The 27,503-nt window shown below is 37.2% G+C and overlaps 1 protein-coding gene across 1 annotated transcript; it reads right to left on the minus strand.

Annotated features, from left to right (window-relative positions):
• Positions 1–822: 822 nt before the first annotated feature.
• LOC132059728 (uncharacterized) lies at positions 823–6,160 on the minus strand. The gene has a single exon (XM_059452470.1). The coding sequence runs from the start codon at positions 5,998–6,000 to the stop codon at positions 4,174–4,176; it is 1,827 nt and encodes a 608-aa protein (XP_059308453.1). The 5' UTR covers positions 6,001–6,160; the 3' UTR covers positions 823–4,173.
• Between the last annotated feature and the right edge of the window lie 21,343 nt (positions 6,161–27,503).

Raw genomic sequence — 27,503 nt, forward strand, 5'->3', positions numbered from 1 at the left:
TGGTACAAGAATTTAGTTATGACTGAATAAATGTATCTAGGAAACAGCGAAATGAATATAATTAAATGATGATACATGTATTAAACTAGGTACACATTAGGATAGTCCTATAAATTACCTATACAGTTTAACTATTTTATTCAAGCAAGTAGGGTGAAGTAAAAAAGAATCATTTTCTCCAATCGGCTTCAAGAAAGAATTTGACTGATTCAGAGTGCTTCTCCTCCCTAATTTCAACACCTCTATCCTCTTATTTCACAACTCGTATTCAAGGCTCTGACATAACATCGTCACTACCAGGAATGACTATTGAACCAAAATTCTCTTCTAATATGGACAAATATCAATATCCCTTCCTACCAAAATGAGAATAGTCTTTTTAAAGAGCCACATGTCTTTCAATAGAAGCTATTTGCAATTACCTTATTGGTCTTATAATGTAGTTCCCACTTCCCATAGCAATGGGCCTCGATTTTCCTGACTATGCAATAGAACTGGAGTACTCTTGCTCAGTAATTCGATCTTGTTGACTTTCTATTATGAGTAACCTTAAGGGAAACATACAACTTGTCTCAGCATTTTATACATGTGGACGTACCATGTGAAGTAAAAACTTGTTCACTATGATTTTAGACAAGGCAATCAGATTTTGTAGACATGCATATTCAATAAACTGGTGTCTATTGCGCCTTTTTCATTAGGACTAATGTATTTCAGAAACTTAGTCCAGATACTCGAGATTCTGAGATTAGCGGCCTGTTCTTTGTGACAAAATTCACGACTTTATAGCTCTGAGTTAAGGTTTCATTAAGAAATTTTGACGAGGTAAGTGAAGAATTATGTAAAAAACAGTGTAGGAGAAATCAAGCTCTTATTGTTATGTTAATAACGTTACACTGGGGAAGCCTATTTGTGCTTCCAGTATATGGTGGAGTCCTGCTGCTCATGCTATTCCTATCTTTACATAGCCTAGTACAATACAACTTCTTATTCTACAACTCATCAGCACACAATCCTAAACAAACACTACATACGCTATCCGAAGTCGGCTAATCTTTGGAGTCCTCATGCTGCGTATCCTTGGAGTCAACAAGCTGGGGATCACGTGACTTATCTCTAACAGTAAGCATCAACAATTAATAAATAGAAGAAATAGATGTGATTCTTGATCCCACTCAAGCTGGAAGATTTTGCAGAATACCTATGCAGAAAGAAAAAGAAGAGTTCCCAGAAATGGTTGTTAACTTGGATCCCCGACCTTGGAAGGTTCAAACCTGCTACTGTGGTTATTAAAATCAAGTTACTTTTTGTCTCTCTATACAATGGACTGGAATGTGGTTTCATGGGAAAATTGTTTCTGCATGGTTTCTTTTTTCTTTTGTTGCACATGCGGGGTGGTAATTTTGGGCAGCAAAAGGTGAATAGGTGCGTGAATGTACTCGCTTTGCAATTTATGTAACATACTTTTCCCTTTAGTTTCTCATAAATAGAATATCTTTTTTTTTTTTTAAAATCAATTTAACTTTAAACTTGATATTTTATCATTAATGAAATTGATTTATAGTCATACAAATAGCCAAAAGAGTTACCTTAGCTAATGACTTATGTATAACCGGTGTTTACGTTTCTAATCCTGTGGGATCCGGCTCCTCAAAGCAAGGTTCTAACCATGATTAGAATAATAAATATTTTCTTTATTTACTTTCAAAATTTTGATAATCCCACAATTTTAGCTAAAACATTATCTCTTCCATCAATATATTAAAAATCTTTTCTCATTCTTTCCTACTTAAGAACATCATCTGTTTTGTTGATTAAACGCTTAAAGCACATAACTTTTATATTTTGTTGTTAATCTTCAGTGTACGTTCATAGTTATTTAATAAGAATATTGGAATTTAATTTTTTAACTTTTAATTTTATAAATATTATGTTTTATTCTTCTAAATTTTCTTATATCCTACACTGGTTTAATTTTTTAAGGGACATTCATTAATTTAATTGGCCCACTAAATTTACGTATAATACCTCCTTTTTTATTTGGTACAATAATACCTCATTTCTGAATGGGAAGAGAAGAGCTCGTATGTTGATAAATTTCTTTTGGGACACAGGGTTAATTTAAATTTCCATGTTTGAATGAGAAGATAATTTATATTGATGGAAGAGATAATGTTTTAGCTAGAATTGTGGGGTTATCAAAATTTTCAAAGTAAATAAAGAAATAATTTGTTATTCTAATCATAGTTAGGACCTTGATTTAGTTAATTAAATCTTAGTCATTAATTTTAACCTATGCCATGTGTTCCTAATCTAAACTAGAACTTGGGGAAAATGGAAAGAAAAGAAATGGAGAGGAACCGGATCCCTTTCTTTGGCAGACGTTGCATGTTCTTCAAGCGTTTTTTATTCTTCATGGCAAGCCAATTAGATATTATTGTTTGTTGTGGAATTTGAAAAACATGATGTACATGTTCCTAAAAACCAGAGCCTTTTAAATGGTTACAAACTAACCACTTGATTCTTAAAGCCTTTATTCTCTCTGAAAATTCTGGATGTAACTAGCTTTTTCTCTTTAGCAGATCCTTGAAAAGGAAACCTTTAACCCATTTATTACCTCAGCCCAAGTAACTTCTCAATTATTAACTCAACCCATTTTGACCCGAATTGGGTTTTTGCCACCTCTACCTTAAACACAAAAAAGCCCAAAGTGCATTGAAAAAAGAAGGGAATGAAAAGTAAATATGAACATTATACTAGAGGATTCACTTTCCCAGTACAGGAACTAAGCAAACGCTAAATTTACCGGACATAAGGCATTCTCTATCTGTTTGGGATGTGAACAAAACCTGTCCAGTGACACAGGAACATCAAAAGGGGTATAAACAATGGACCTAACAAAGGCAAAAACTAAAAGTGAACTAATGTACACTACTTGTTCAACAAAAAATAACCTTTGTAAATTATCGTATGGAAGGTGTAAGGGTGACGGGAAAATGGGAAAAAAGCTAAGTTTTGGGAAGATATGCTTGGCACTTCCTTTCTGAAGGAATGCTATTCTCACCTGTTCAGGGTTGCCACCTATCCGCTTGCTACGATCTCAGAAAATTGGACAGAACAGGGTGAAACATCGTTTTCACAAGGCCTTTTAATGACTAGGAGGTCCAAGATTTTTGCTCACTGTCACAGCAACTAACGGATACACAATTCATCTACTTTCATGTCTGATACGTTGTCATGGAAGGGAGCTCCTGATGATAGATTTACTGTCAGAAAAGGTCATTTATTTCTTTCCGGAGTGCTTTAAACTCCGCTTGTCCTTGGAAAAGACTCCGGAAAAGTGCAGCCCTCTCCAACGTCATCTGCTTCACTTGGATGGAAAAAAAAAAAACTGCACTGCTATCTGTGAAAAACAGGTCAGATAATCTGCAGCAGATGCTCACTCTGCGAACATCAGTCAGAAGATGCCAACCACCCCTTCCTCCATTGCTCATTCACCTCCTAATTATGGCATTTTTTTTTCAACCTACTAGGCCTTAAATGGACAATATGCCTTATTCTACCTTGGATATTTTTTCATGAAGGCACGAAAAGCTCTAGGAAATACGACAATCAGGTTATGGAACGCGATTACAGCAGCTATCTCATGGACAATCTGGAAGGAAAGGAACTCTAGAATCTTTGAGAACAAGAAAGAATCTGTTTCAATTGTTAAATTCAGAAAGAATCTGTTTCAATTGTTAAATTCAGAAAGAATCTGTTTCAATTGTTAAATTCAGATATATTTGGGCAATATGGGCTCCATTTAATGATGTAGGAGTCATGTTAGAATGTTTTGAGCACATTACAAAACCTGTAGTGTTGCTGTACTGTACATACTCCTCAGCACTTATTTGATGCTAATATCTAATACTCATATTTACCGATCAAAAAAATAGAAAGAAGTATCACAAGAACTTACAAGAATGGGATTAGCAACAAGCACGAGCAAGAATTTGGTAATTTCATTTCTATATAGCACCACCTTCACAGCAAACAATGAGGAGCTCGAGGGCAAGAACTCCGTGCAGGTATAATGACAGAAGTATTATTTGGTAAGTCATATTGAAATATTACATTTTCCCTCCCGTCAAATGTATGTACAGCTCTATAATAATCTTTCCAACTTGCTGATCAATGACCATTATATTGCCTCTCAGTAAGTACACCAGAGTGATAAACATTTAGGTGATACATTGCCTCTGGCACCAACTCCTTCAACTCAGGATGCACGGCAAATAATGAGCGATCTACTCCCTCGAGAGCAGTGAATACTCGTGCTTGTTCCAAAGCCTCACTATTACCAGCATGTGATGCTAGGTAGCAGAGGAGCATCAACCCATGCAATTTCGATCGTTCATTTCCTCTCAACAGTCTCATCAGAGGGGGTACACCTCTGTATTCAATAATCGTTTTTGAGTGCTCTGTACACAAGAAATTTTCAGGACAAGTAAATTTTTCCAGAGCGGCAGCAGCTTCTGCTGCCACATCCAGGTTCCTATTACTAAGTTGCTCGACTAAAGGACCAATTACACGAGTTTCTCTCGCTGGAAATGTCCTAGCCAGTGAACCAACTGATCTAACAGCCGGAATCTGTAATGTCGGTTTATCAGATTCTTTAATCACCCTCAATAACTGATCCACAACAGCCTTCGCGGCAGGAGAATTCGTCTTGAAAGCAGCCCTTCTAAGATCAGCATTTGATTCAGCAGCAGCAGTTATTTCCATTATTGTCATCAAGCAATTAAGCTGTAACTCTCCCTGTTCCCTCTCGATAAGCTTAGCCAAACAAAGCAAACCTTTGGTCTCCGTTATCCTCTTACTAATCACAACACTTCCTCTGGAAAGCATCCAAAGAGCCTTAGCACAGCTAACCTTCAATTGATACTTCATTTCCGGCTTCTCATTCTCTTTCTCCTTCCTGTAATTACTCACACTTTTGCTACTCCCATCAGAATAATGCGATGACAATGGCGATCCAGGTACACGTTTATAGCTATACAACCCCGACAACGAATTCCTTTCCAACTCCTTATTAATCTGAACAATGGAATGTATGCTTTGCTTCCCATTTCCCAATTTCGGTTCATCTATTGAAATATCATATGATAACAACGTCACAAGCGGCCTAATCACATTCTCCCTAGCAAACTCCTCTTGAGCTAACAAACTATACTCCGCCATCCCTCCCACCAAATCAGCACACTTAATTTGAATTCTTGTCGACGAATCCCCCAAGAGCTGAACAATCACCGGTACCCCCATTTCCCTCACAATCTCCCTAACCCTTTCTTCGTCATTAGCCAAATAACAAAGCGCTACAAGAGCAGCAATTTGAGCATCCGAATTTTTGTCCTTCAACAGCTTCAACAAAGGGAAAACCCCACCTTCTTCAACGATAATCTTCTTATTTCTATCATTATCTTTAGCAAGTGAAGCTAATTCATTAGCAGCCTCAATTTTATCATTACCCAAATATAATGAAGCAATAAAAGACCATACCCATGAAATTATCGGATCATTACTAGCAATCGGTGGAAGTGAAAGAACAATACCACCATTATCAGATTCAAATATACTAAGTAGCCACGTCATATCAGCTATAGAAGATTCTAGAAGATTATTTACCTTACGAAAATCATCTTTTGTTACCATTCGAACAACACGACGTAGTATACCCCTTCGTTTACATTTCTTAACTAGGGTTAAACCACGGTCAAGATTCTTGGACACGTCAGCAATGATACGACGAACAGGACGTTCGTAAAGTGAACCGGTTGAGGTGGTGTTGAACCGGGCGATAGAACGGAGCATTTGACATAACCGGTCGGCTTGTTTAGCAACCTCGGAACAGTCGGTTTTAAAGAAGTGGGATTCATCGGATGCTTGTCGAATACGGTCGGATAAGAGAATTGGAAATGATAATACTTCTTCTATTCTTTTTTCTTCTATTATTTCCATGGTTTTTTGCTATGGATGAAATTGAAGATTCAGTACGGAATGACTTGTACTTCTTTCCTTAAGTCAAAGAATTGAAAGAGCTCGTAATATTTGACAAATGTATACTAGTAGCAGTTGTTTACTGAGGTTTTTTTTTGCCTTTTCCGTAGTTTTTTTTTTTTTTGGCGGAGGGGGGGGGGGTGTGGGGGTTGGGGTTTGAAGGAGGGTTTATTGTGTACCCAATTTATGTGAAGCGATTCGAATTTTAAGTTTTTTTTTAAAAATAAAATTTATGTATTTGAAAATTATATTTACTCCCTCCGACTTAATTTATATGAGGGTATTTAATTAGGCACGAAGTTTAAGAAAGAAATGAAGACTTTTAAATCTCGTAGTTTAAAACACACTAAAGAAATTTTTGTAGCTAGGAATCATTTTATTAAGAGTGAAATGAAATTTTTAAAATTAAATTGTTGCTAAATATAAGAAAGTGTCGTTTTTTTAGACTAACTAAGAAGGAAAGAGTGTCATATATATTAGGACAGAAGGAGTTGTATGTTTTGACAAATGTATATTGTTTGCATTACAATTTAAGTGTTTTAGTTTGATTACACACGGAGTTTAAGAAAATTTCATTGTTCTAAATTAAAGATGTGTAAAAATGTATTAAAATATCTCTAATTTTTGTGATTGTAAATTTACTATATAAAATGTTTGAATTATCAAATTACTAAATATATAAAGAATGCAATTTTCTTAAACGGAAAGGTTAGTCTTTGGGTTTTCTTGTAGTTATTTGCTGGGGACAAGAGGAAGTCTAGTTTGGTTTCTGTTCTTACAATATTGGCATGTCTACATCGCATGTTTGTGTCGTTTGTATTTTTAATGTTTTCTGGGAAATTGCGTATAATTTGTGAGGTCCGTGGACTCCGGTTGGGTCCGGAACAAAAATGATGCAAAATTTTTTTTTTTTAACCAAAATACCCCAACAATTTTTTTTTTTACCAATATACCTTTAAAAGAAGATATTTTCTGCGCTAAAAACTTAACTTAAATAGCACCGTTAAGTCTTTATTGCCTTGATAAAATGCGCTTTAAAGACTTTTTCTACTTTTCCTATAGCGCAAAATGCATTTTACGTTATAGTCTCAACATAAACCGATCGGTCGTTACCTGGCCCCTCCAGTCGGTTGAAAAAAAAAAAAGAGGAAGCGCCATTGACGAGAAAAAAAAAGAGGTGGTCCCACTTCCAAAACGTCACTTTCTATTAAATTTAAATCAGAAAAGTTTAGATTCTCGGTATATTAATTCGAGGAGAAAGATTCTAAGTTCAAATTTTGGGAAAAGCGGCGTAGAAGCCGATTAAATAACTCTACAAAAAATCTTCGATTAAGGTTTTTTACTATGAACTTTTGTTATTATTTTGTTATATACATTATATTCTAAGCATGCTTAACATTTAATCCTTGCTATGTTTCAAAAAAAAAAAAAAAAAAAATTGTTCTTTTTTGAGACTGGGCGTTAACTTTTTAACCTGTTCCAATTTTTTTTTTTTTTTTTTTTTTTTGGTTTAATTCAAAAATTTTTAAATGTTTATGAATTTTTAATTTGTTAAATGTTTATGAATTGTTAATTTGTTATATGTTTATGAGTTGTTAATTTGTTAATTATTTATGAATTGTTAATGAATTATTATTTTGTTAAATATTAATTATGAATTTATTAGTTGTTAAATATTGTTTATGAATTGAAAGAAATTGATTGGTAATGAATTATTGTGTTGTTAACACTTTGATTGGATGATTGTTATGTATTATTTTGACATTTTTCGTATTGTGTCATATTGTATAGGACCAAATCAATAGGATTACATAAAATAGGACAGCTTTCGTCGTTACGTAAAAATTATCTAAAAAAGTAACAATCAAAACAAACATTGTATTTAAATTAACAACATAATATAATACAATAGGTAACAACCATCCAAATAAGTTGTAAATGATTATGAATTGTTATCTATATAATTTTAAAAGCGTGAATATATATATGTTAAATAAAAAAAGATTATCTAAAAAAGAATAGTTAAAGTTCTTCTTTTCATAAATACATAAGTTAACGATAAAAATGTAAAGATTATCTAAAAAAGTAACAATCAAAACAAACATTGTATTTAAATTAACAACGTAATATAATACAATAGGTAACAACCATCCGGATAAGTTGTAAATGATTATGAATTGTTATCTATATAATTTTAAAAGCGTGAATATATATATGTTAAATAAAAAAAAAAGATTATCCAAAAAAGAATAGTTAAAGTTCTTCTTTTCATAAATACATAAGTTAACGATAAAAATGTAAAGTTTGTAGAAAAATATGTGGTTGACGAATATACTCTTTTAGTCTAATTTTATCGTAGGCGTGTTGGTTATTTGGTCAACTAAAAATGTATCACATATTCAAAATAGAGTTCTAAACAAATATTCTTGTTGAATTTCGATTCTCAAACTAATTAACTTAAGATGATTCTCAAAAAAGTCTTTGCCATCACATATGTGTCCTTACTATCACATATTAAATTTCTTTGCATATCCATGTTAATTATTCACAAGATATAATACTACATAATTCACATATAATTTATCTTTCATTTCACGAATAATGACTAATTTAGTTTTGTACAGATCGGACTCTTTCATGGATCTGAATGTTCCCCCTGGGCCCGATGTTCCCTCGGGACCCGATGCTCACGCGGGGCCCTCTGTTCACCTGGGACCCTCTGATAGATTAGTATTGTCTTTACAAGACAATCATAGATCAGACTTATTATGGGTCGGTGCTATAGGGATATCTACCAGGCTCCCGCCCCGTAGGTCGCAGAGCTTAGGCTCTTTACCGAGTACCCCCCACACCCTCGCGTCTTGGAGATATTGTTTCGGGGCGGCATCTACCGTTGCGTGTCCGTTGGTCGAGTACGGTATGATTGGGCGCTCATCGCGGCCATGGTTGAGCGGTGGAGGAGGCCAGAGACACATACCTTCCATCTTCGCACTGGTGAGGCCACGATTACACTTCAGGATGTGGAGGTCCTATTTGGACTGCGGGTAGATGGAGAGCCATTACACACTCGGTACGAGCCTCCTCCTGGTCAGACGTGGGTGACAGAGTTGACTAGGCTCACCCACCGTGCTGTTGCCCGAGTCCGGATGTCGGAGACAGTCGGGTTCGGATTAGTGCGCTGCACTTATTTGGAGGGTCTTGATCCGGTTGATGACGGTACCCAGGACGCTGTTGATCGTCATGCCCGTTTGTATCTGCTTATTATATTCGGGGGCATCTTGTTCCCGAATTCATCGGGTGCCTTTGTCAGCTTACGTTATTTGTTTTCTTGGAGACTACGGTGGGGGGGGGGGCATTTTGGCGTATCTTTACGAGGCACAATGCCGAGCGTCTGTGGAGTTGTCACGGATGTATGTGGATTTTTCTTGCTGTTCTCCGGGTAATATTTTAAGTATGCCTTCCTTTAATATAGACAAAACTGCGAAAAGACGATTTAAAAATCGTATTTTCTAATATCGCCCGTATAGTTATGGGCATGGGAGAGGATGCGCCTTTTCGGCCGTACCTAGGCATCACCTCGACATTGACATGCCTTATGCGAGGAGGTGGACGGCGGGTTTTGATCGGGATGTGGATATGCGCCACGATTCTACCATTCGGGACCGACTGATCACATGACGGACGATGCGGTAAAACAATTTAAATTTACATTAATAATTTAATTAAACGTCTTTTCGACTTGGTGATCAACGATTTGTATGTATATGTTATGCGATTATTTATATGGACGCCGTCTGCTGCTATATTAGATGGTTTGCCGGCCTTCGTAGGGGCGAGGTCGGGGGTTTGGATGTCGCGGTGTCCATTGATACACTTGGACATCGTAGAGGAGCACATGCCGGCGTGTCTTACGACGAGTTTGGGCATACGCGATATAACCCCTCGCGTCCGTCATGAGCTCCGACACTACCAGCGGGACGATCGGAGTGCCGTTGATGATTATTTTACGGCTTTCATGCATGTTCGGCTCCACCGTTGGGAGAACGAGGTTGGGCACTTTATTGTCGTCGGCCATTTGACTCCCATTCGACGTTACATGCGGCGGTATCATCGGATCACACACCGATTGATCGGCAACCTTTTGCGTCCCGGGATGTAGGATATGCAAGACACTCGCCGGCAAGACAAGGCATTGGTAAGTTTATCGTATTTAGATTTATTTAATTGCATTGAATGTTACGTTTTAAAAAATAACTTTTTTTTTTCTGTTGAACACAAATGCAGCTGGTGGCCGTACAGTGTTTACGTATGTTGGGGTTAGAGCATATGCCTTACCCTGAGCTTGCGGGGCTAGCGGCGGAGATAGTACGGATATCGGAGGATGGTATCCGGCAGGCAGGCGAGATTAGGCGCATGGAGGAGCCTATTCGGAGGTCGACTGCTCGAGCGGCCGCGGGGAGGACCCGGTGCTCCCGCAGGAGGCGGCCGTGCCGTCTTTGGCAGAGGACGCCGTGTCGCCGGGGACGCCGTGCGCGTAGGCCGCGGTGCGCTGGCGCCGAGGACACGGTGGTGGAGGACACCATCCGATAGATGAGGCGGATGAGGCCGATCCCATTCCGGAAGGGCGTTCACGGTCTAGTCCATTCGCGGCCGTTCCGGTGCCGGTGGCGGCTCGCTGGGACTCACCTACGTTTACTCACGCGCTTCGCTCGCCGAGATACCCGGTCGTCGTCACGGCCGAGCCGGCACGAATGCATACATGGAGGAGCATGATAACGTTGATTGGGCGGCGTTACGCGCTTCATTAGGCGATAAGCGGCTGTGAGGAATTTAGAGAGGACCCGAGGATTAACTTGACTTCGATGAGTTTTTTGATCCCGGTTAGTATTTAAAATGCTTATTTGTTCATTTAAATTATTTATTTATATATATATATATATATATGTTACTCATTATTTAGTAATATTTTATATTTTAGGATTCGGCGCCAGCGGGTCCACCAGAGCCACCCACTCAGGCGTTTTCTCATGGGTCTGTCGAGCCAGCGGTGTCTTCCCATATGACCACTGAGCCTGCGGGTAAGCTTTTTTATTAAAATTTCTTTTATTCAACATAAGGTCAATATTTAATATATATATTTGATTATTTAAAGTACTTATTTTAAATATGTATGTTACTTATTATTTCGATATTTTGATATTTTAGGATTCGACGCCAGCGGGTCCACAGGAGTGACCCATTCATGAGCATTTTGGTCAGCCTGCCGAGGCAGAGGTGTCTTCTCATGAGACTACTGAGGCGCATGTAAGTTTTTTTTACTTAAAACTACTTTTATTCAATATAAGGTAAATATTTATTTAATTTTTATAACCTTTACTTGGACTTCGAACGGATCTCGTCCGGAGACTACCTCATATTCACCATCACACCCATCTGAGGAGCCTACGGACCCATCTCGAGAGCCTACTCGGGCGCCGTTGACACACAGGTTTGATTAAATAAATAACGTTAATGTATTCAATATAAATAAGAAATGGTACTAATTATTATATACTTTTTCGTGTTCATCCTTCGGCGCACGAGGTGGCGACTCCGTACGAGGAAGTGGTTGAGTCTCCAGACCTAGCTCAGCCTGAGATTCTGAGCGTGCCAGCGGGAACAGATCCCAAGAAGAAGCATGTTCTAGTCAAGGGCGCGCGGGCTAGGGGAAGAGGAGATGATCATGACTTGGAGCGTCCGATTATTAAGAGGAAGAAGGACGATGGAGACGATGGCGAGGGCGATGGGGATGGCATGAGCCTTAGGCCTAGGGATAGTCTCCGGCATACTACATGTGGGACCCATCCACGATAGTGTATATACATTAGTGTTATACAATTTATCGTAAATATTATATATTTTTTTGCATATTTATATATATTATCTTAGTTTTTATTATTGTTTATAGTTTCACATTCTAAATTGATTAAAAAAAAATAAAATTGACACGTTCGAAATAAAGTTAAGCATTAATTTAAAAATAAGACGAAACCCTAAAAGATAAATAACGTAAAGCTAATGACTACAAGTCTTCAAACAAAAAAGGACTTCGAGCACTTTTCAACCACTAAAACGACAATCCAAAGTATTGCGTATTCTTTATGTATTATCGAGCCTATCTTATTAATTGTACAAATATAAGTAGGGTTCTATATAAAATATTGAAGTTTCGGAGTATCAAAGCATGATTAATATACGACTAAACTACGTAAAAAGGAGTGGAATGAAAAATGACGGACTACTATAGCGCAGTAAAATAATGCGCTATAGCTAATTTCCATCTAAGTATAACGCAAAGAAAATCTTGCGTTATAGACGACCAAGAAAACTCCTTTAGCGCAGTATTTTACTGCGCTAAAGGTACATTGGTAACTTTTTTTTTGGTTGGGGTATTTTGGTTCAAAATTTTTTTTTTTTAAGCCATTTTTGTTCCGGACTCACTCCGGTTAGAGTTCGAAAGACCCCACTCACAGGGGCTGACTGGTCCGTAACTCAGCAGCTGTATTAAGTTTTTTTTTTTTTTGGTTTTTTTGTTTTCTTTTCGCCATCTGCTGTATTTCATTGTTAACCAATTAAAGTGTGACCAATAATATATACTCTCTCCGGTCTAAAATAATTGAGGCTTTAGTAGCACATGAATTAAGGAATTCACTTACTCTTAAAAGTTAAGAGTTGTATTGACTAAAATACCTTAATTAAGAGGGGCTTTGAAACTATAACAAGCATTAAATTTGTTTATTGAATTAAAAATATGTCAAGGGTAAATCTGGAAAAAGAATAAAATATCTTCTTGCTAGATTAAAACCTCAATCATTCTGGACCAACTTTTAGAGGAGGTGTTTCCGATCGATCCGTGTCTACCCTGAATTTCTGTGAAAAATAAGGGGTCACTCAGGAAGAAATGGAACTGAGATCAATCAACAAATATGCATCATGAGTACAGACTATGAGTATACCTAAGATAACACATTTAAAGCCTTCTCCACAGACGAATAGGTAGAGCATAAAGCAAGGCTGAGTCCTCATAGAAGTAGTTCTATCATGTGCTTTCCCTGCACTACACCCACCCTAGGTCCCATTTCCCTAAGTTGGGGTGGTGCAGTTGAAGTAGTAGTTGTAGAAGATGTCAACTAAGCCCTTGAACCTATGGACTGTTTAGGGAAAACCTTTTTATGTGGCCCAGCTGACCCACACATAACATGCACCTTAAATTACTCGAGAAGTATCAGTCTGTCTCTATTGTGAACCTGTTAAGTTGTCGGTCGGTCTCAACGCTTACATGAGTGTATGTGGTCAACTAGTAATATAATGATAAGAAAGACATCTGTCACGACCCAAACCGATGTGTCATGACGAGTGTCTGACCTTTAGTGACCAAACACCCCTATACTCATATCTGAACCATACTGAACATCAAGGGCCCATAAGTGACTTAAACTGATTTCATACTGCCTCATGAAGGTGACATCATGAACTCTGTACGTTACATACATATAAGCTGAAAGAACAGTGCAAGCCAACCACGCCGCTACATATGCTGTACACAAAAGAATAGAAGCCGACAAGGCTACATCGTCTGACATACACATACACCTATCTATAGACCTCTACTGGAATAGTAAACGTTAGAAAGGACGGGACAGGGACCCGTCATACCCATATGCATATACATCTCCAAAAGAATGGCATGCCAAAATAGACTGCAGCTCCGGATCGAATGTAGCGCATCAACTACTGCTGAGTAAAGGTCCTAATGAGCGGGACCACCGTAAATGTCACCCGTACTCGCGGCATGAACGCGATCCCTCGAGCAAGAGAGAGTCAGTACGGACAATGTGCTGAGTATGTAAGGCACAAGAGTAACATAAGTATAAGCATAAGAATTATGAACAGAATCTGTAACGCAAAGCTAAACTGACTGTCTGCATAGATTTGTATGAACGAGTATCTGTATAACTGACAATGCCTCTGTGGGCGCATAATCTACATGCTCTCAATGACAATCATGCTCATGTATATAAATATAGGTCATAGTGCTGAGGAACGTTTAGCCCGATCCATATCCCATATAATAGTGCCGAGGAACATACGGCCCGATCCATATATCATATAATAATGCCGAGGAACGTATGGCCTGATCCATATGTCATCATCAAGGTGCACCAGCTGATCAGGTGGTAATGCGTATATAACGCCTATCCATTCCCCCATACCGTATGTACATATAATATACGCATATATAACGCCTTCTGGTCATAGGTCAATATGCATATGTATATGACTGCAATGTATAACTGAAATGTATACATAGAACTCTCAGAGTGACATAAGGTCATATTACCTCCGATGGACAACTTTTGAGCTAACATCATCAACATAAGTAATCCCAAGACCCATGAATAAAAGAAACAATCATACGGGGTATAGGAACATCAAAGACTGAAATACTCCTAGTGCTTCTAAGAGTAGAGTAATATGGAAGCTCATTTAATCGCTCGTTGGCTCATAAAATAGGATCATGCCAAAATGAAGAAGGATAGCCTTAATATACCTTAACGTCTCCTTAATTGTTTAACGTTCTCCTTCCATGTTCACAAGATCTACATTTAAAAGGATCATACTAAGGTTAAGTCTTAAAGACACTCTTAAGTTCAAACTAGAATAATTCATGAGCTAGCAAAAATTAGGCAAAGATTTCCCCTATTTCACCGAGTTCCACCATATGGCAAAACAACTCCCAAACAACTATAATAACATCCACAATATCATAATCAAGTAGTCATATTCCATTAGGTCTCTAAATTCATTCTCATACTCGACTTATATCAACGACTTTACACCAACCCTTTGCACAATTGCATACAACAAGATTATACTCATAGCATTCTAAGAATCATATCTCAAGCTAATTTACTACTCAAAATATCATTAATTCTACATTTGAGCTTCATTTTCTACTTTTTTCCCTCACCCAAGTTATTCAGCAACCAAGCATGCTTAAAAAAACATGAGATAGACATGAAACTAACCTTTTATCTCATAGGAATGAGCTTTGGATCCAGCTACCAACTTGTATGAAAACCTTAGTTTCAATACCAAAGAAATTCTTGAAGTCTACCAACCCTAGTGAGTCTCCCAACACATGGATATCTTGATTCTTAGTATTTGATCTTTGATTTCTGTTGGGTTTGAGTGGGATATGCTTGGGAGAAGGTTCTAGAGCTTTTATGAGTTTGGGAGAAGTGGGAAATGAAAAATAGAAGCAAGGGCCGTCCATATATAAAAAGAGAAAAAGTTGACCCAACCCGATTATACGGCCATTTATACGGTCCGTATAAATGGACCGTATAATCCCACCATGGGATTACCCTTCACTGTAATGGTTATACGGACCATTATACGGGCTGCATAAATTATATGGTCCATATAAATGGTCATACAACCCATATTTTTCGAAACTTATTCTCGTCGATTCGTTCAACCTCCAATCCTTATAGAACCTCATAGACACTTATATAATACTTCATTAACCATCTAAGGGACCTCATGTCTCTTCCTCAAGGTGATGCTAGGCAATGCATAGCTCAAATGATACGAAATTTCCCAAAACATGGCTCAACCTTAACTTTCTCCGACGAACTTACTTCTTTAGCCTCAAATGCCTTTGGAATCTTAATTAGAATCATCAAACATCCCTCTTCACCTTACAAGGGCTTCATGTCCACTTTAGATTTACATTGGCATGTTCACAATGCGAGCGACACGAAATTCCAAGGTGTAACAATATCTCTCCCACGAGAACTTTATCGTTTAACTTTCTGATTAATAAACAGTTGCAAGCACTAAAGAATTTATCAAGAGTTGTAATATATAACTATCTAAAATAGTAAAAATGTAAACTAAACTAATATGTTGTTGAGAAATTCAAATGAGAGAGATATTCCATGGTTACGAGTCGATTTCACCAATCCAGTTGAGTATCCACTTTTTGTAGCTATTTGGAGAATCTGATTTACTAATTACATGGTTGATATTACTCAGGAGCTCATGTTTTTGATTTACTAATTACATGGTTTATATTACTCATGAGCTCATGTTTAATACCCTTCGCCTATTTAAACTACTGAAACACCTATATGCCTATGATATCATAAGAAATAAGAATGGAGTTGCATCTCCTATATTTGACAGAATAAAGCAAGTAGGTATATCCGTATCATAGCATTTTATAATAGAGACAAGTCAGTGTCATCACTCTGCATAGATGACTCATATTGCACACTGTTGTCCCTCTCCCATATCAAAAACGTCTTGAGGTTTAATTAACCTAGGGACAAACCATTCATGATCTTGAGGATCTTGCACAAACATAATTACTTGTTGAGCTTGTTCTGCAAAAATAAAGAGCTTATGACGCTCTCGATCGTCAGAGTCTACCAGGCCTGAGAAGTTAACAAGTGTGAAACCTAAGTCATCTTCCTTAACTCATCTAACTTTGGTTATATCAAGCTAATCACACTTAAATAAGACGATCTTAAATTTCTCATAGTAGTTTAACTCCATAATACCATTCAAAGGTGACATAATATGTGATATTTGTGGACTTTGGAGTATTGGCACTATAACTACTTGCATAACTTCAGTCCTTAAAATGACCATAACACCTCTACTTTGTGTCTCCTTCAACTCTTCACTTTGTTTTGTTCGGAATCGAAATCTAATATTTTCATTAAACACGTTAAATCTTTTCACGATATAATTCAGGCCATTTTGCTAGGACTTTAACATTCTTTAAGATGTTAGATGTGACCTCTAACGCCTTTACCTAACCAAATAGAAAAGAAAAATACAACTATAGATATGGATATGGATATAAGTACAAGACAATAATTTAACGTAGCCAATGACTTAATCCTACTCCGATCTCACATGTTAAACTATACGGATAATGTGCATAAAACTATACGGATAATGTGCATAACTTAAATCCACATAAAATAGCTTTATATTATACCTTTAACTGAAAACATATCAGAAAAGAAAACTTCATTTTGAGAAACATTGCTTGTCAATCCTCCAATTGGAATGGGCTTCTAGGGTTGTTCTGAAAGTTCTAGAAAGGTAAGATGGAGCTCCAATTTTATAAGGGTCCAACTGTTCAAGGAATTATATATATTTGGTCGGTTGTATACATCAGAATAAAAAAAACCCAGAAAGTAAGGTATCTCTTATCAGAAAAAAAAGAAAGAATAATAATCGATACTATATTAAAAGCACGAAGGGCTTTAGAAATATTAATTGAATTTTTTTCCCTTCATTAAAAGATTCACAATAAACAAAAGCGTCATTTACTATTTTCCTCAAATTATAATTTAACAATCCATTGAAATTTGATTATTAAACCTTTCCTTATTTGAATTATGTACCAAAAATTTAAAATACTTTTCCTTTTAATAATCCATTGAAATTTGATTATTAAACCTTTCCTTATTTGAATTTTGTACCTAAAATTTAGAATACCTTTCCTTATTGAATTATGTACCAAAAATTTAATTTTTACCTCGGCCGTGCTGAATTACAAAACTCTCCGCCATGGTGCGAGCTTCATCTCAAACAAGATACAAATCAACTCAATATCAGCTTATTTGCCGCCAACCCTCTCACTATGTTGCGAAGGTAACCCTAAAGCAAAACTCAATTTGTACAGTATGTCAGTATCAATATATACTCTAATATTCATAGCTTTTGTTCATTGATTAACATAAATTACGCTTATTCTTCCGGAGTATTATTTTCCGTATTGATAGATCGGATAGGTCGTTTGTGATTGTCGATTTCATCCCCTATTTTACTTTCACATTTTCCTATTTTCTTTTTCTTTTTAAATTCTATTTTAACTTTACTCTTTAATAGTTCTTTCTTTATATCACTTACGTTTCAATTTAGTTTGTATGTTTTTTGGAGTCCGGAACCAAAATGACCCACCCAAAAAAAATCTTTTGAACCAAAATATCCCAAAAAAAAAAAAAAAAAAGGTGACATAAGTACCTTTCTTAACTCAGAATTCCAGAAAGTTAAGTCCTTTAACGCAGAAAATATGCGTATAGAACCCGAAAAAAAGAAAAAAATTTCTATAACGCAAGATTTTACCTTATAGAAAACAAGATAAAAAAAAATTGGCCAACTATATTTTTTGCAACACTCAAAGGTTTTTTTCATACTTTGACCAATTAACGATTAGTCGTAAAAGACTAAACGTAAATATTTTATATAAAACCTGATTTTTTTTCTCGCATACAATAATGTAGGCTCAATACATCAAGGATAATAAACGTTCTGGATTGCCATTTTAGGGGTTAAAGGTGCGAAGTAAGTTTTGTTTGAAAACTTTAGATTTAAGTGTTCTATTTTTACAAGGTTATTTTAGTCAACTTTATATGTCGAGAAAATTAGTCAGCTTTATTTTGAAAAATTGAAACCACAAAAGTGAAATTGACATTCACAGCTACATTGCCCCGGAATTTTTACGTTCAAATCTATTGCGTATCATCATATTATAAGTAAAGAAAACTAAAAACTTCAAGCCAATTTGGGGGAAAATTGAAATTGAATAGGATAACAAGTGCTTTTTAAAAATCGGCTCGGCCAAACCGCCTTACGGCAACTTGTCCGCATAGATCTCAAAAAATACGCAAGATCAAACAAAAAAAAAAAAATCGTGTAAAATGGACATCCCAGCGCAAAGTTATAACCATCTAAAGTTTGACCACTTTACAACTAGTTTTTCTCCCTATATTTTTTAGAATTAGATTTATATTCAAATTAAAATTATGTCTTGATTAAAAAATAGCACGCTTAAATCAAAACCTTAAAAAATAAAACACTTAAACCTAAAGTTTCCAAATAAAACCTACTTCGGGTACCTTTTCAACCCCTAAAACGACGATCCGAACGTTTACGTATCCTTGATGTATTGAGCCTACATTATAGTACACAGTAAAAAAATCAGGTTCTATATAAAATATTGACGTTTCGGAGTCTTGACACACGACTAATCGTTGATCAAAGTATGGAAATAACACTAAGTGTTGTAAAGAAAAGATTTATTAAAATAAGATGTTGCGATCTTTTTATGAAAAAAAACACTAAGTGTTCCTTAAGTGTGTTATTTTTTAATGCGTAACTTTATTTCGAATATGTTGTAAAAAAAAAAATTGCATAAATCGGACGTTCGAGCGCAAAAAATCGCGTATTTTCGAAATAAAGTTACGCTTTAAAAAATAACACACTTAAATCTAAACCCTAAAAATAAAAAAACTTTAAGCTAATAACAACAAGTCTTCAAACAAAAATGGACGTCTATGTATATAGAACACTTAAACCTAAAGTTTTCAAACAAAACTTACTTCGGGCACCTTTTCAACCCCTAAAATGATGATCCGAACGTTTACGTTTCCTTAATGTATTGAGCCTTCATTATTTTATGCAGAAAAAAATATCAGGTTCTATATAAAATATTGACGTTTTGGAGTCTTGACACACGACTAATCGTTGGTCAAAGTATGAAAAAAAATACAAAGTGTTGCAAAAAATAAAGTTGGCCATTTTTTTTTTTTTTTGTACTGTTTCTATAACACAGTAAAATATTGCGTTATAGATTTTTTTTTTTTTATCAGTCTATAACGCGCATTTTATCGCGTTAAGAACAACCGTGTCAAGAGTTAAGTCCTTTAGCGTAGTAAATTACTGCGCTAAAGGTACTTATGTCACCTTTTTTGTTGTTGGGGTATTTTGGTTCAAAAGGTTTTTTTTTTGGGTCATTTTGGTTCCGGACTCTGTTTTTTGCACCATGATATTCTTTTATAACCACCAATGTGAATTTATTGCTGTAGCTATTTTGTGATTTTTTGTCTATAGCCTGCTTCGTGTGATTTTGTTCTTTATGCTTAATTTGGGTGCGTACAATTCAAATCTCTGTAACAAAAAAAAGAAGAAAAAAAAGGGTGGTGTATACAATTCTTTGAACTCGTTGATTACCTTCAATTCATTTTAAAGGCAGTGCATCCATGATCATGAAGTGCATGAGCTTATCTTATTTTTGTCAAATAGACAGTGAATTTTTAATTAAACTCTTTCAGTTGAATACAAACATTTAATTATTCAGTGTGCAATCTTTCAAATATATTAATATTTATATTTATAAACTACAAAAGAAAAAATAAAATTGGAATTAGTTGCTGAATTCATTACTAAATTGGTCATATTTATAGGGTTTGTAAGTGGATTGGTGTTAACTGTCGCGACCCAATTTCATAAGTCGTGAAGGCACTAACCCGCACCAAGTTAGTAAGCCATCTACAACCCGCTAGAACAATTTAATAAAGGAATTAAAGCTGAAAAAGAAATCATTCAAGTTATTTCAAATAATAGTTATCCTTATTTTCATAAAACACGATAATAGAGGTACAACCATCCCCGGAATCTGGTGTGACTAGTACAAGAACTACTAAATGAAGTATAAGTCTAGGCATACATTCGAAAAGTACATAAGATGTCCGAATTAAATGACATCAATAAACATAACTGAAGAAGATCCGGTGCCATGGATCAACTGCTGGGTCGCCCCGAATCGTCCAGATGACCATCACAAAGGTTGGCAGCGTCTCGAGATCCACTTGTTTTCGAATAGGGGACCGTACATGAAAAGATGCGAAGTGTAGGTCGAGTCGGGGAACAACGTGTACTCAACAGCATCATCGACCGACCCTAACAAAAACGAAGACTAGGGCTGACCTATGATTACTACTTCCACACTTAACCACCATTAGTTCACAATAATAACAATAGATCAACCTGTAATAATCTCCGTTTAAGCCTATGTGAAGCTCCTAATCCATGAGCACATCAGGTAACCAAATAAGCATCTAAGTCCTTAATCAATCAATCATCCAAAGCCGAGGAAGGCAATCCAAAGCATAAGATAATCATATATTAACAATTAAGCTCACATGATAGATAGATTTCAAGATAAGACAAGCCAAATACCAATATTCACAACAATCGCATAAAGTATGGACGAATGTGATGCAAATGCATGTAATACCATGAAATGCAATGCAAGGCCTTTCCATCACTCGATATACACACGTTCGAATGTCAACGAATCGTGACCCATGGGGGACTCGCGAGGTCAATATACCATCGCTCTGGAAAATTCTCGGATCACGGTCTCCACATATCATATTCAGCCCCTTAGGCTCGTATAATTCATGTCTCAGCCCCTTAGGCTCATAGACTTGTCAACTAGCCCATTGGCTCATAATCATCATCACTTCGTCCGGAATCATTTCCCTTTGGACCTTTAATAAGTGCCATCGATGCATATGAGATGTCATGATAAATATGAATGTGACGTGCTCAACAACAAGAAATCAATGCATACAGTAACAGACCTTACCCTTAGTCATGACAAGTATGCAGGAGATATATGATAAGCATGGATATGGCATCAATCACAATAAGAAGCAAGAATACACATAAGATTCCTCTTTTCAAGTTCTCATAATCACAAAGGTTCCACCTTTAGCTTCTTATGCCCAATAAAGTTCTGTCTTAAGATATCATCATCACTCCGTCCAGAAACATTTCCCTTCGGATCCACATATGTGTCCTCAAATATATATAATGCATGAGATATCAATTGAGGCATGATTATGACATGCACAATAACAAGAAGCCAATAAATACAATAAAAGATCTCATCTTTATTCATTATAAGCTGTAAAGGCCTATCTTTAGCCGATTACATAATAAATTCATTATCTTAGCTTCTTTTCCACTTAAGGGGTGTTTTACTGGCAAAAACCTCGAACGGCAAAAACCAACTTTCCAACCAAATGTCCAAAGTGCCCCTAAGACCCTCGGGAATTGAACCAAATACACAACCAGCCTATATTCGACATTCCGGAGCTAATAGAATTGATGAAATTCCCAAAATGACACAATCCCCCGATGTTGACTTTAGTCAATCCAACACTTATGAACATCCAAAAATCTCATTTTCTCACTCAAATGACATCCGATGGCCTCGGGAATTGCACCACCCGTCGCCACAAGTCAAATAATCATAATGAAGCTAGGGGAAAGGTCAAAAGGGGTAAAATAGCCAAAAGTGCCAAAATAACCTAACGGGTCGTTACATTAACTCTCCATTTGCTTTATTAGTATATTCAGTGTTTCACACTGTTTGATGGTATCTCATTTAGAAAACCTGTTTGGTAAGAAATTGTTATATTGGCACTTCATCTTTAATCTTGTTGGTTTAATCACTGCCAAATTGACTTAAATGATACTATGACTACCCTATTAACAAGTTTGAGTGTGCTTTGAGAAATTATATAACCAATATATGATTTAGGTTGAGTATATATGTTATCAACATGCATATAAGTTTTGTTTAGTATAAATATCACCTGATAAGACTTTTGTTGGGTAGAGCTATCTAATCTATAGCCGGTCTGAATATTGTCTGTGTTACACCTCGGAAAATTTCATGTCGTTGTGCGGTAAATAGACTAATGCAGGTTAAGACGTATATGGTGTCCCTACAAGTAAGAAGGGGTGCTTAACAATTCTAATTAAGATTCCAAAGACATTGAGGAGAGAAGGAAGCTTGTTGGAGAAAGGTAAGGCAGAGAGTGTCTTACCTCGTGTACAAGTGTACTAGCAAGTATTTCTGGTAATTTACAGGACTATAGGTTGAATGGATCAAATTGGCAAAATCTGAACTGAATCAGGAAAAGTCTACAGGCACCAGTCACTGCGTTTCTGTGATCAGGTATTTGCAGGCGCGAGTCGACGGACCGTCGACACGTCGACGGGTCGTCAACCCGCTCGTCGAACTGCCTCTCTGGAATTTTCTGGTGTCAGCTATAAATAGACGAGCCATGCTCTTATTTTTCAGATTTCACTCTCCTCACAAGTCTTGAAGGCTCTAGAACATTCTCTACACTTCTCTAGTATAAATTCTAGGTAAATCAAAGTTCAAATACCAAAACTAGAAGAATCAAATGCAAAGATGCCCTCTAGGGTTTGTGGAAATCAAGAACTTCTTTGGTGTTGAAGTTGAGGGTTTTTCTCAAGTGGAATATCTTCATCCAAAGACCATTCCTACATATTCAAAGGTGCATTTTGCACTTATTTCATGTTATTAAGGATATTGAGTGGTTGAAAGACTTGGATTATGGAAGAAAGTAGAGTATGAGGTTCAAACGATGTTAAAAGAGTATTGTATGAGAACGGATATGGTGTTATGCCATAGTTATGGTTATGGATGACATTGGAAGGGCATTTTAAGAATTGAATAATGTTTAAGTTATCGATTATGTTGTCTTGGGTATTGTTAATGATGTTGGGAGTTGCTTATTATATGGAGGAAGTGGTTGAAACAAAGGAGATGCTGCCCAATTTTCATTAGCTCTTAGTCGCTTTAGCCTAAGTTTAAGTATGTTTCCGGTTATCTAACCTTAGTACGAATTCTCTTGAATGTAGAATCATGAACATTGGAGGGAAGCCTTTAATTGATAAAGTTAGAGAGATGTAAAGGTATGTAAGGCTAGTCCCTTTTTTTTCTTTTTTCTAAGGCATGATTCCTATAATATGAATTCCTTTATCTTTCCATGACTTTCTCATATTCCGAAAATTATAAGCCTATGACTATTAAGAGCTACTCATGAGATAATGATAAGAGGCGTGTTATGAGTGCGATAATGATGACGATGGATCTAAATCTAGAGACCTTAAAGCTCATGATATGACATTCTTATGAAACTAATGATTCTTATATGATTCATTGATGTTATTCATTGTTGTTAGACTCACCTTATGATGCTAGTTCCTTCAAAGTGAGCCATGATGATCATGACTACTCCATAATAGTATCAGGGGTTCTCGACCTTACGTCACCCCGATAGAATTGTAGCTTTTAATTGAGTTCTAGTGCATGCTTTATGATAAGTATATAATGATGAGATTACACCGTGCCTTTAGATGGTCGGATACGACAATCAAGGGCGCGGGCGGCTTATGATTACACCATGCCTAGATGACCGGACATGACACCGCTAAGGTGGACGGTTTATGATTACACCGTGCCTAGATGACCGGACATGACACCGCTAAGGCGGGCGACTTATGATTACACCGTGCCTAGATGGCCGGACATGACACAGCGCGCGGGCGCTTATGATAACACCGTGCTTATTTGGCCGGACATGACACCACTAGCGGGCGGCGTGCGATTGTTACCCCGAACGCGGTTAACGATGATGGTATATTTGATATGCATGACATGTGTTTTCTTTAAAAAGTTAGCGAGGCATAATATTCGCCTTAAGAGGCAATTGATGTACAGGTTATATCTTTACCTCATGTTTCATTATTTCTTTATTATGTTAGTATTATTCATGCCTTACATACTCAGTACATTGTTCGTACCGACATCCTTCTTCTTTTTGGGACGCCGTGTTCATGCCCACAGTAGACAAGGAGACAGCACCGATTCCTAGAAGCCCTTCGTTCAAGATATATATACAGAGCACTCCCTCCTTCCGGAGTCGCAAATTTTGGGGTATATCCTTTGTGTGCATATATTGGGTATGGGGGGTCCCCGTCCCCGTCCTTATGTCTCGCATTCCGAGGGCTCGTAGATACTTATGTGTGGGTAGTAGGTGTCTCATGAGTACTACAGTGTATATTTGTATATCATTTTGATAGCCTCGTAGGCTTATGTACACAAAGGTAGATGTATTTTGGAAATGATAATGATTGTATTATGACAAGTCCCGTGCTAAGAGTAATGTATATTCAGGAAGAGTTTGATGATAAGTATGATGGGTGGTGCTCGGTAGGGTAGCTCCGGGTACCCGTCATGTCCCGTAGTTGGGTCGTGACAGTCTGTGTCCAACTTTAGTCATGTCATATGTCATTTATGTCTTCATATGCCCATTCTTGCTTAAATCTCTAGTTGCTAAGTTTAAGAAGGAATCTATTTGTGTGTTTAGTTGTCACTATTGTATGTTCACTTATTGGTAGGCGCATATGTCCCTGTTTGAATTCAATTTGAGTCACACCTATGCCCGTGTATTGTTTAGCTTTAGCCACTGCCCCAACCATCATGATACTTGACCCCTCATGACTACATTTTTATGTGAAGTCTCTCTTCTGTATGCAAGTATATATGTCACTAAGTCTTGTTTGAATGAAATGGTGATATTTAAACTGACAAAGGCACACTTAAGATGAAAAAGGATTTGTTTCATTCTTGATATCAGTCTATGTATGCTAGCATGTATCCATATGTGATCAAGTCATCCCATTTTTATAGAAGTTGTACCTTTCTTCTGTGTGTTTGTTTTCAAAACTTAAAGGCTAGCATAAACCCTTAACCAAAAGCAAGTCAACCATAGACTATCATACCAAGATCCAAAGTGACTCAAAGAGCCAAAATACCCAAAACCTCGAAATGAGGGAACAACTAAAAGTTTAAATCAAATACATGAATTTTATGTGCTTATATGCTTATATGTCAACTACATGCAATATCTTGCTTTCCTATTATTATCTAACGCACTAATGCCATTTGCTTTTGAGTTGTTTTTCTCTTATAGAATGAGGTTAATCTATGTTGTTCCACGCTGCATACTTCACTAGATTCAAAGCTGTAATAAAGAACCCTTTCCTAATAAGACAAGGAAAAGCAACAATGACTGGTACTTCGGAAATCGAGCACAACCAAAACGAACTCATCATTAGTGACTCTTCCTCGTTGAACCCAAAAAAAACCCTCGCACTCCAAGGATGTGATAAACATGCTCCTGGAGAAAGTTGCTGATCTTCAGGAGAAGGTCACAAGAGCCGAAATTGCTAAAAAACATCGGCTGAAGCAAGAAAGCCTCCTCCGCCTTTTCCATCTCTAAGCTCACCATTACCCAACCATTTTCCCGCCTACCCCGGCTGGAACAATGCCACACCCTGCTAACCCAGGTATATCTTATCACGCCACCACCACTCAACACTGTCCAAATTCCTGGAACCGTCCACTCACTACCATTATACCAAGCACCTCATCCCACTCACACCCACACTGCGGTGCGTTCAAGCATCGTCTTTTTACCAACAAAGAAAGACTACCCCCATAGCCAAAAGCCACCTCACACACCCAGTCGTTTCTTTCCATACCCCTGTCATGCCAAGTGTGTTCTCCCCAGATCATTAAGAACTTAACCACTATGAGGAGATAGAAAGGTCTTGGAGAACCGAACAAGATCGGTGCGATAAAGAAATAGAGCTCAAGGTGGCTAACATACTGGAACAGTCCACAAAAGCCACTCGTGAGGTGGTAGGATTGAGCCATAATGATCTATGTATACGTGTAGGTTTGGATCTACCTGAGGGCTTCAAAGTGCCCAAATTCAAAATGTTCAATGGGACAAGCAAATCTCAAAGCCTATCTATGAGCTTATTGCGACAAATTGGTTGGTGTCAGGAACAACCCAATACTCATTATAAGGCTATTCAGCTAAAGTCTGACCATAGAAGCTTCCCAATGGTTCACCACGCAAGACATGAGTTGATGGGCCACATGGGAAGACATGGAGGGGTCCTTTATGGAAAGATTCCAACTCAATGTTGAAACAGTGCCTAATCGATACTACTTGGAAAAGATCAAACAATAGTCAATAGAAAATTACCACGAGTATGCTAGTAGATGGAGGGTCGAAGCCGCCCAAGTACAACCATTAGTGAGTGAGGAAGAACTGGTCTCTATCTTTATCCTGTCGCAAGAAAGGGGCTTTTATGATCGAATGCTGTCGACGGCTGGGAGGCCATTCTCTGAATTAATGAAAATGGGGGAGGCCATAGAAGATGGTCTCAAATCTGGAAGAATCACAAGTGTGTTCAGCAAAGCTGCCGGACAAAGTGCTGTGGGGCTCGCCAGAATGAAGAAGGAGGACGTGGAAAATATTTCCCATACCCCTAACCCAGAAACCCAAAAGAGGGAGGAACTATGATCACCCATCAAAATCTATCAATCACTACCATGCAACCCTGTGCCCATTTACTACGCATAACCCACTTTTCAAACACCATCACTAAATGACCAAGATCCACAAAAAATTTATCACGCTCCACAAGCAACCTTCCAAGAATCACCTTCGAACTATCAAGCTTTATATCCAAATTACCAAACTCCAAACCTGCCTACAGAGCCCCATAAAATAACCCACTAACAAATTACCAAAATCAACCACCGCGAAATGCTAACAATTTGCCGCGTCTAACTTTGAAAAGAAGCCTGCCCGTATCCCCACTGATAGATACACAAACTAAACTGTTCCAGAGATTAAACACCGTAGGAATGATCC

This window comes from Lycium ferocissimum, chromosome 6 (genome assembly GCF_029784015.1).
Source record: "Lycium ferocissimum isolate CSIRO_LF1 chromosome 6, AGI_CSIRO_Lferr_CH_V1, whole genome shotgun sequence".
NCBI classification, from domain to species: domain Eukaryota; kingdom Viridiplantae; phylum Streptophyta; class Magnoliopsida; order Solanales; family Solanaceae; genus Lycium; species Lycium ferocissimum.

Excerpts from the sequence above, each read along its gene's own strand:
- LOC132059728 (XM_059452470.1), bottom strand. The coding sequence starts at position 6,000 with ATGGAAATAATAGAAGAAAAAAGAATAGAAGAAGTATTATCATTTCCA.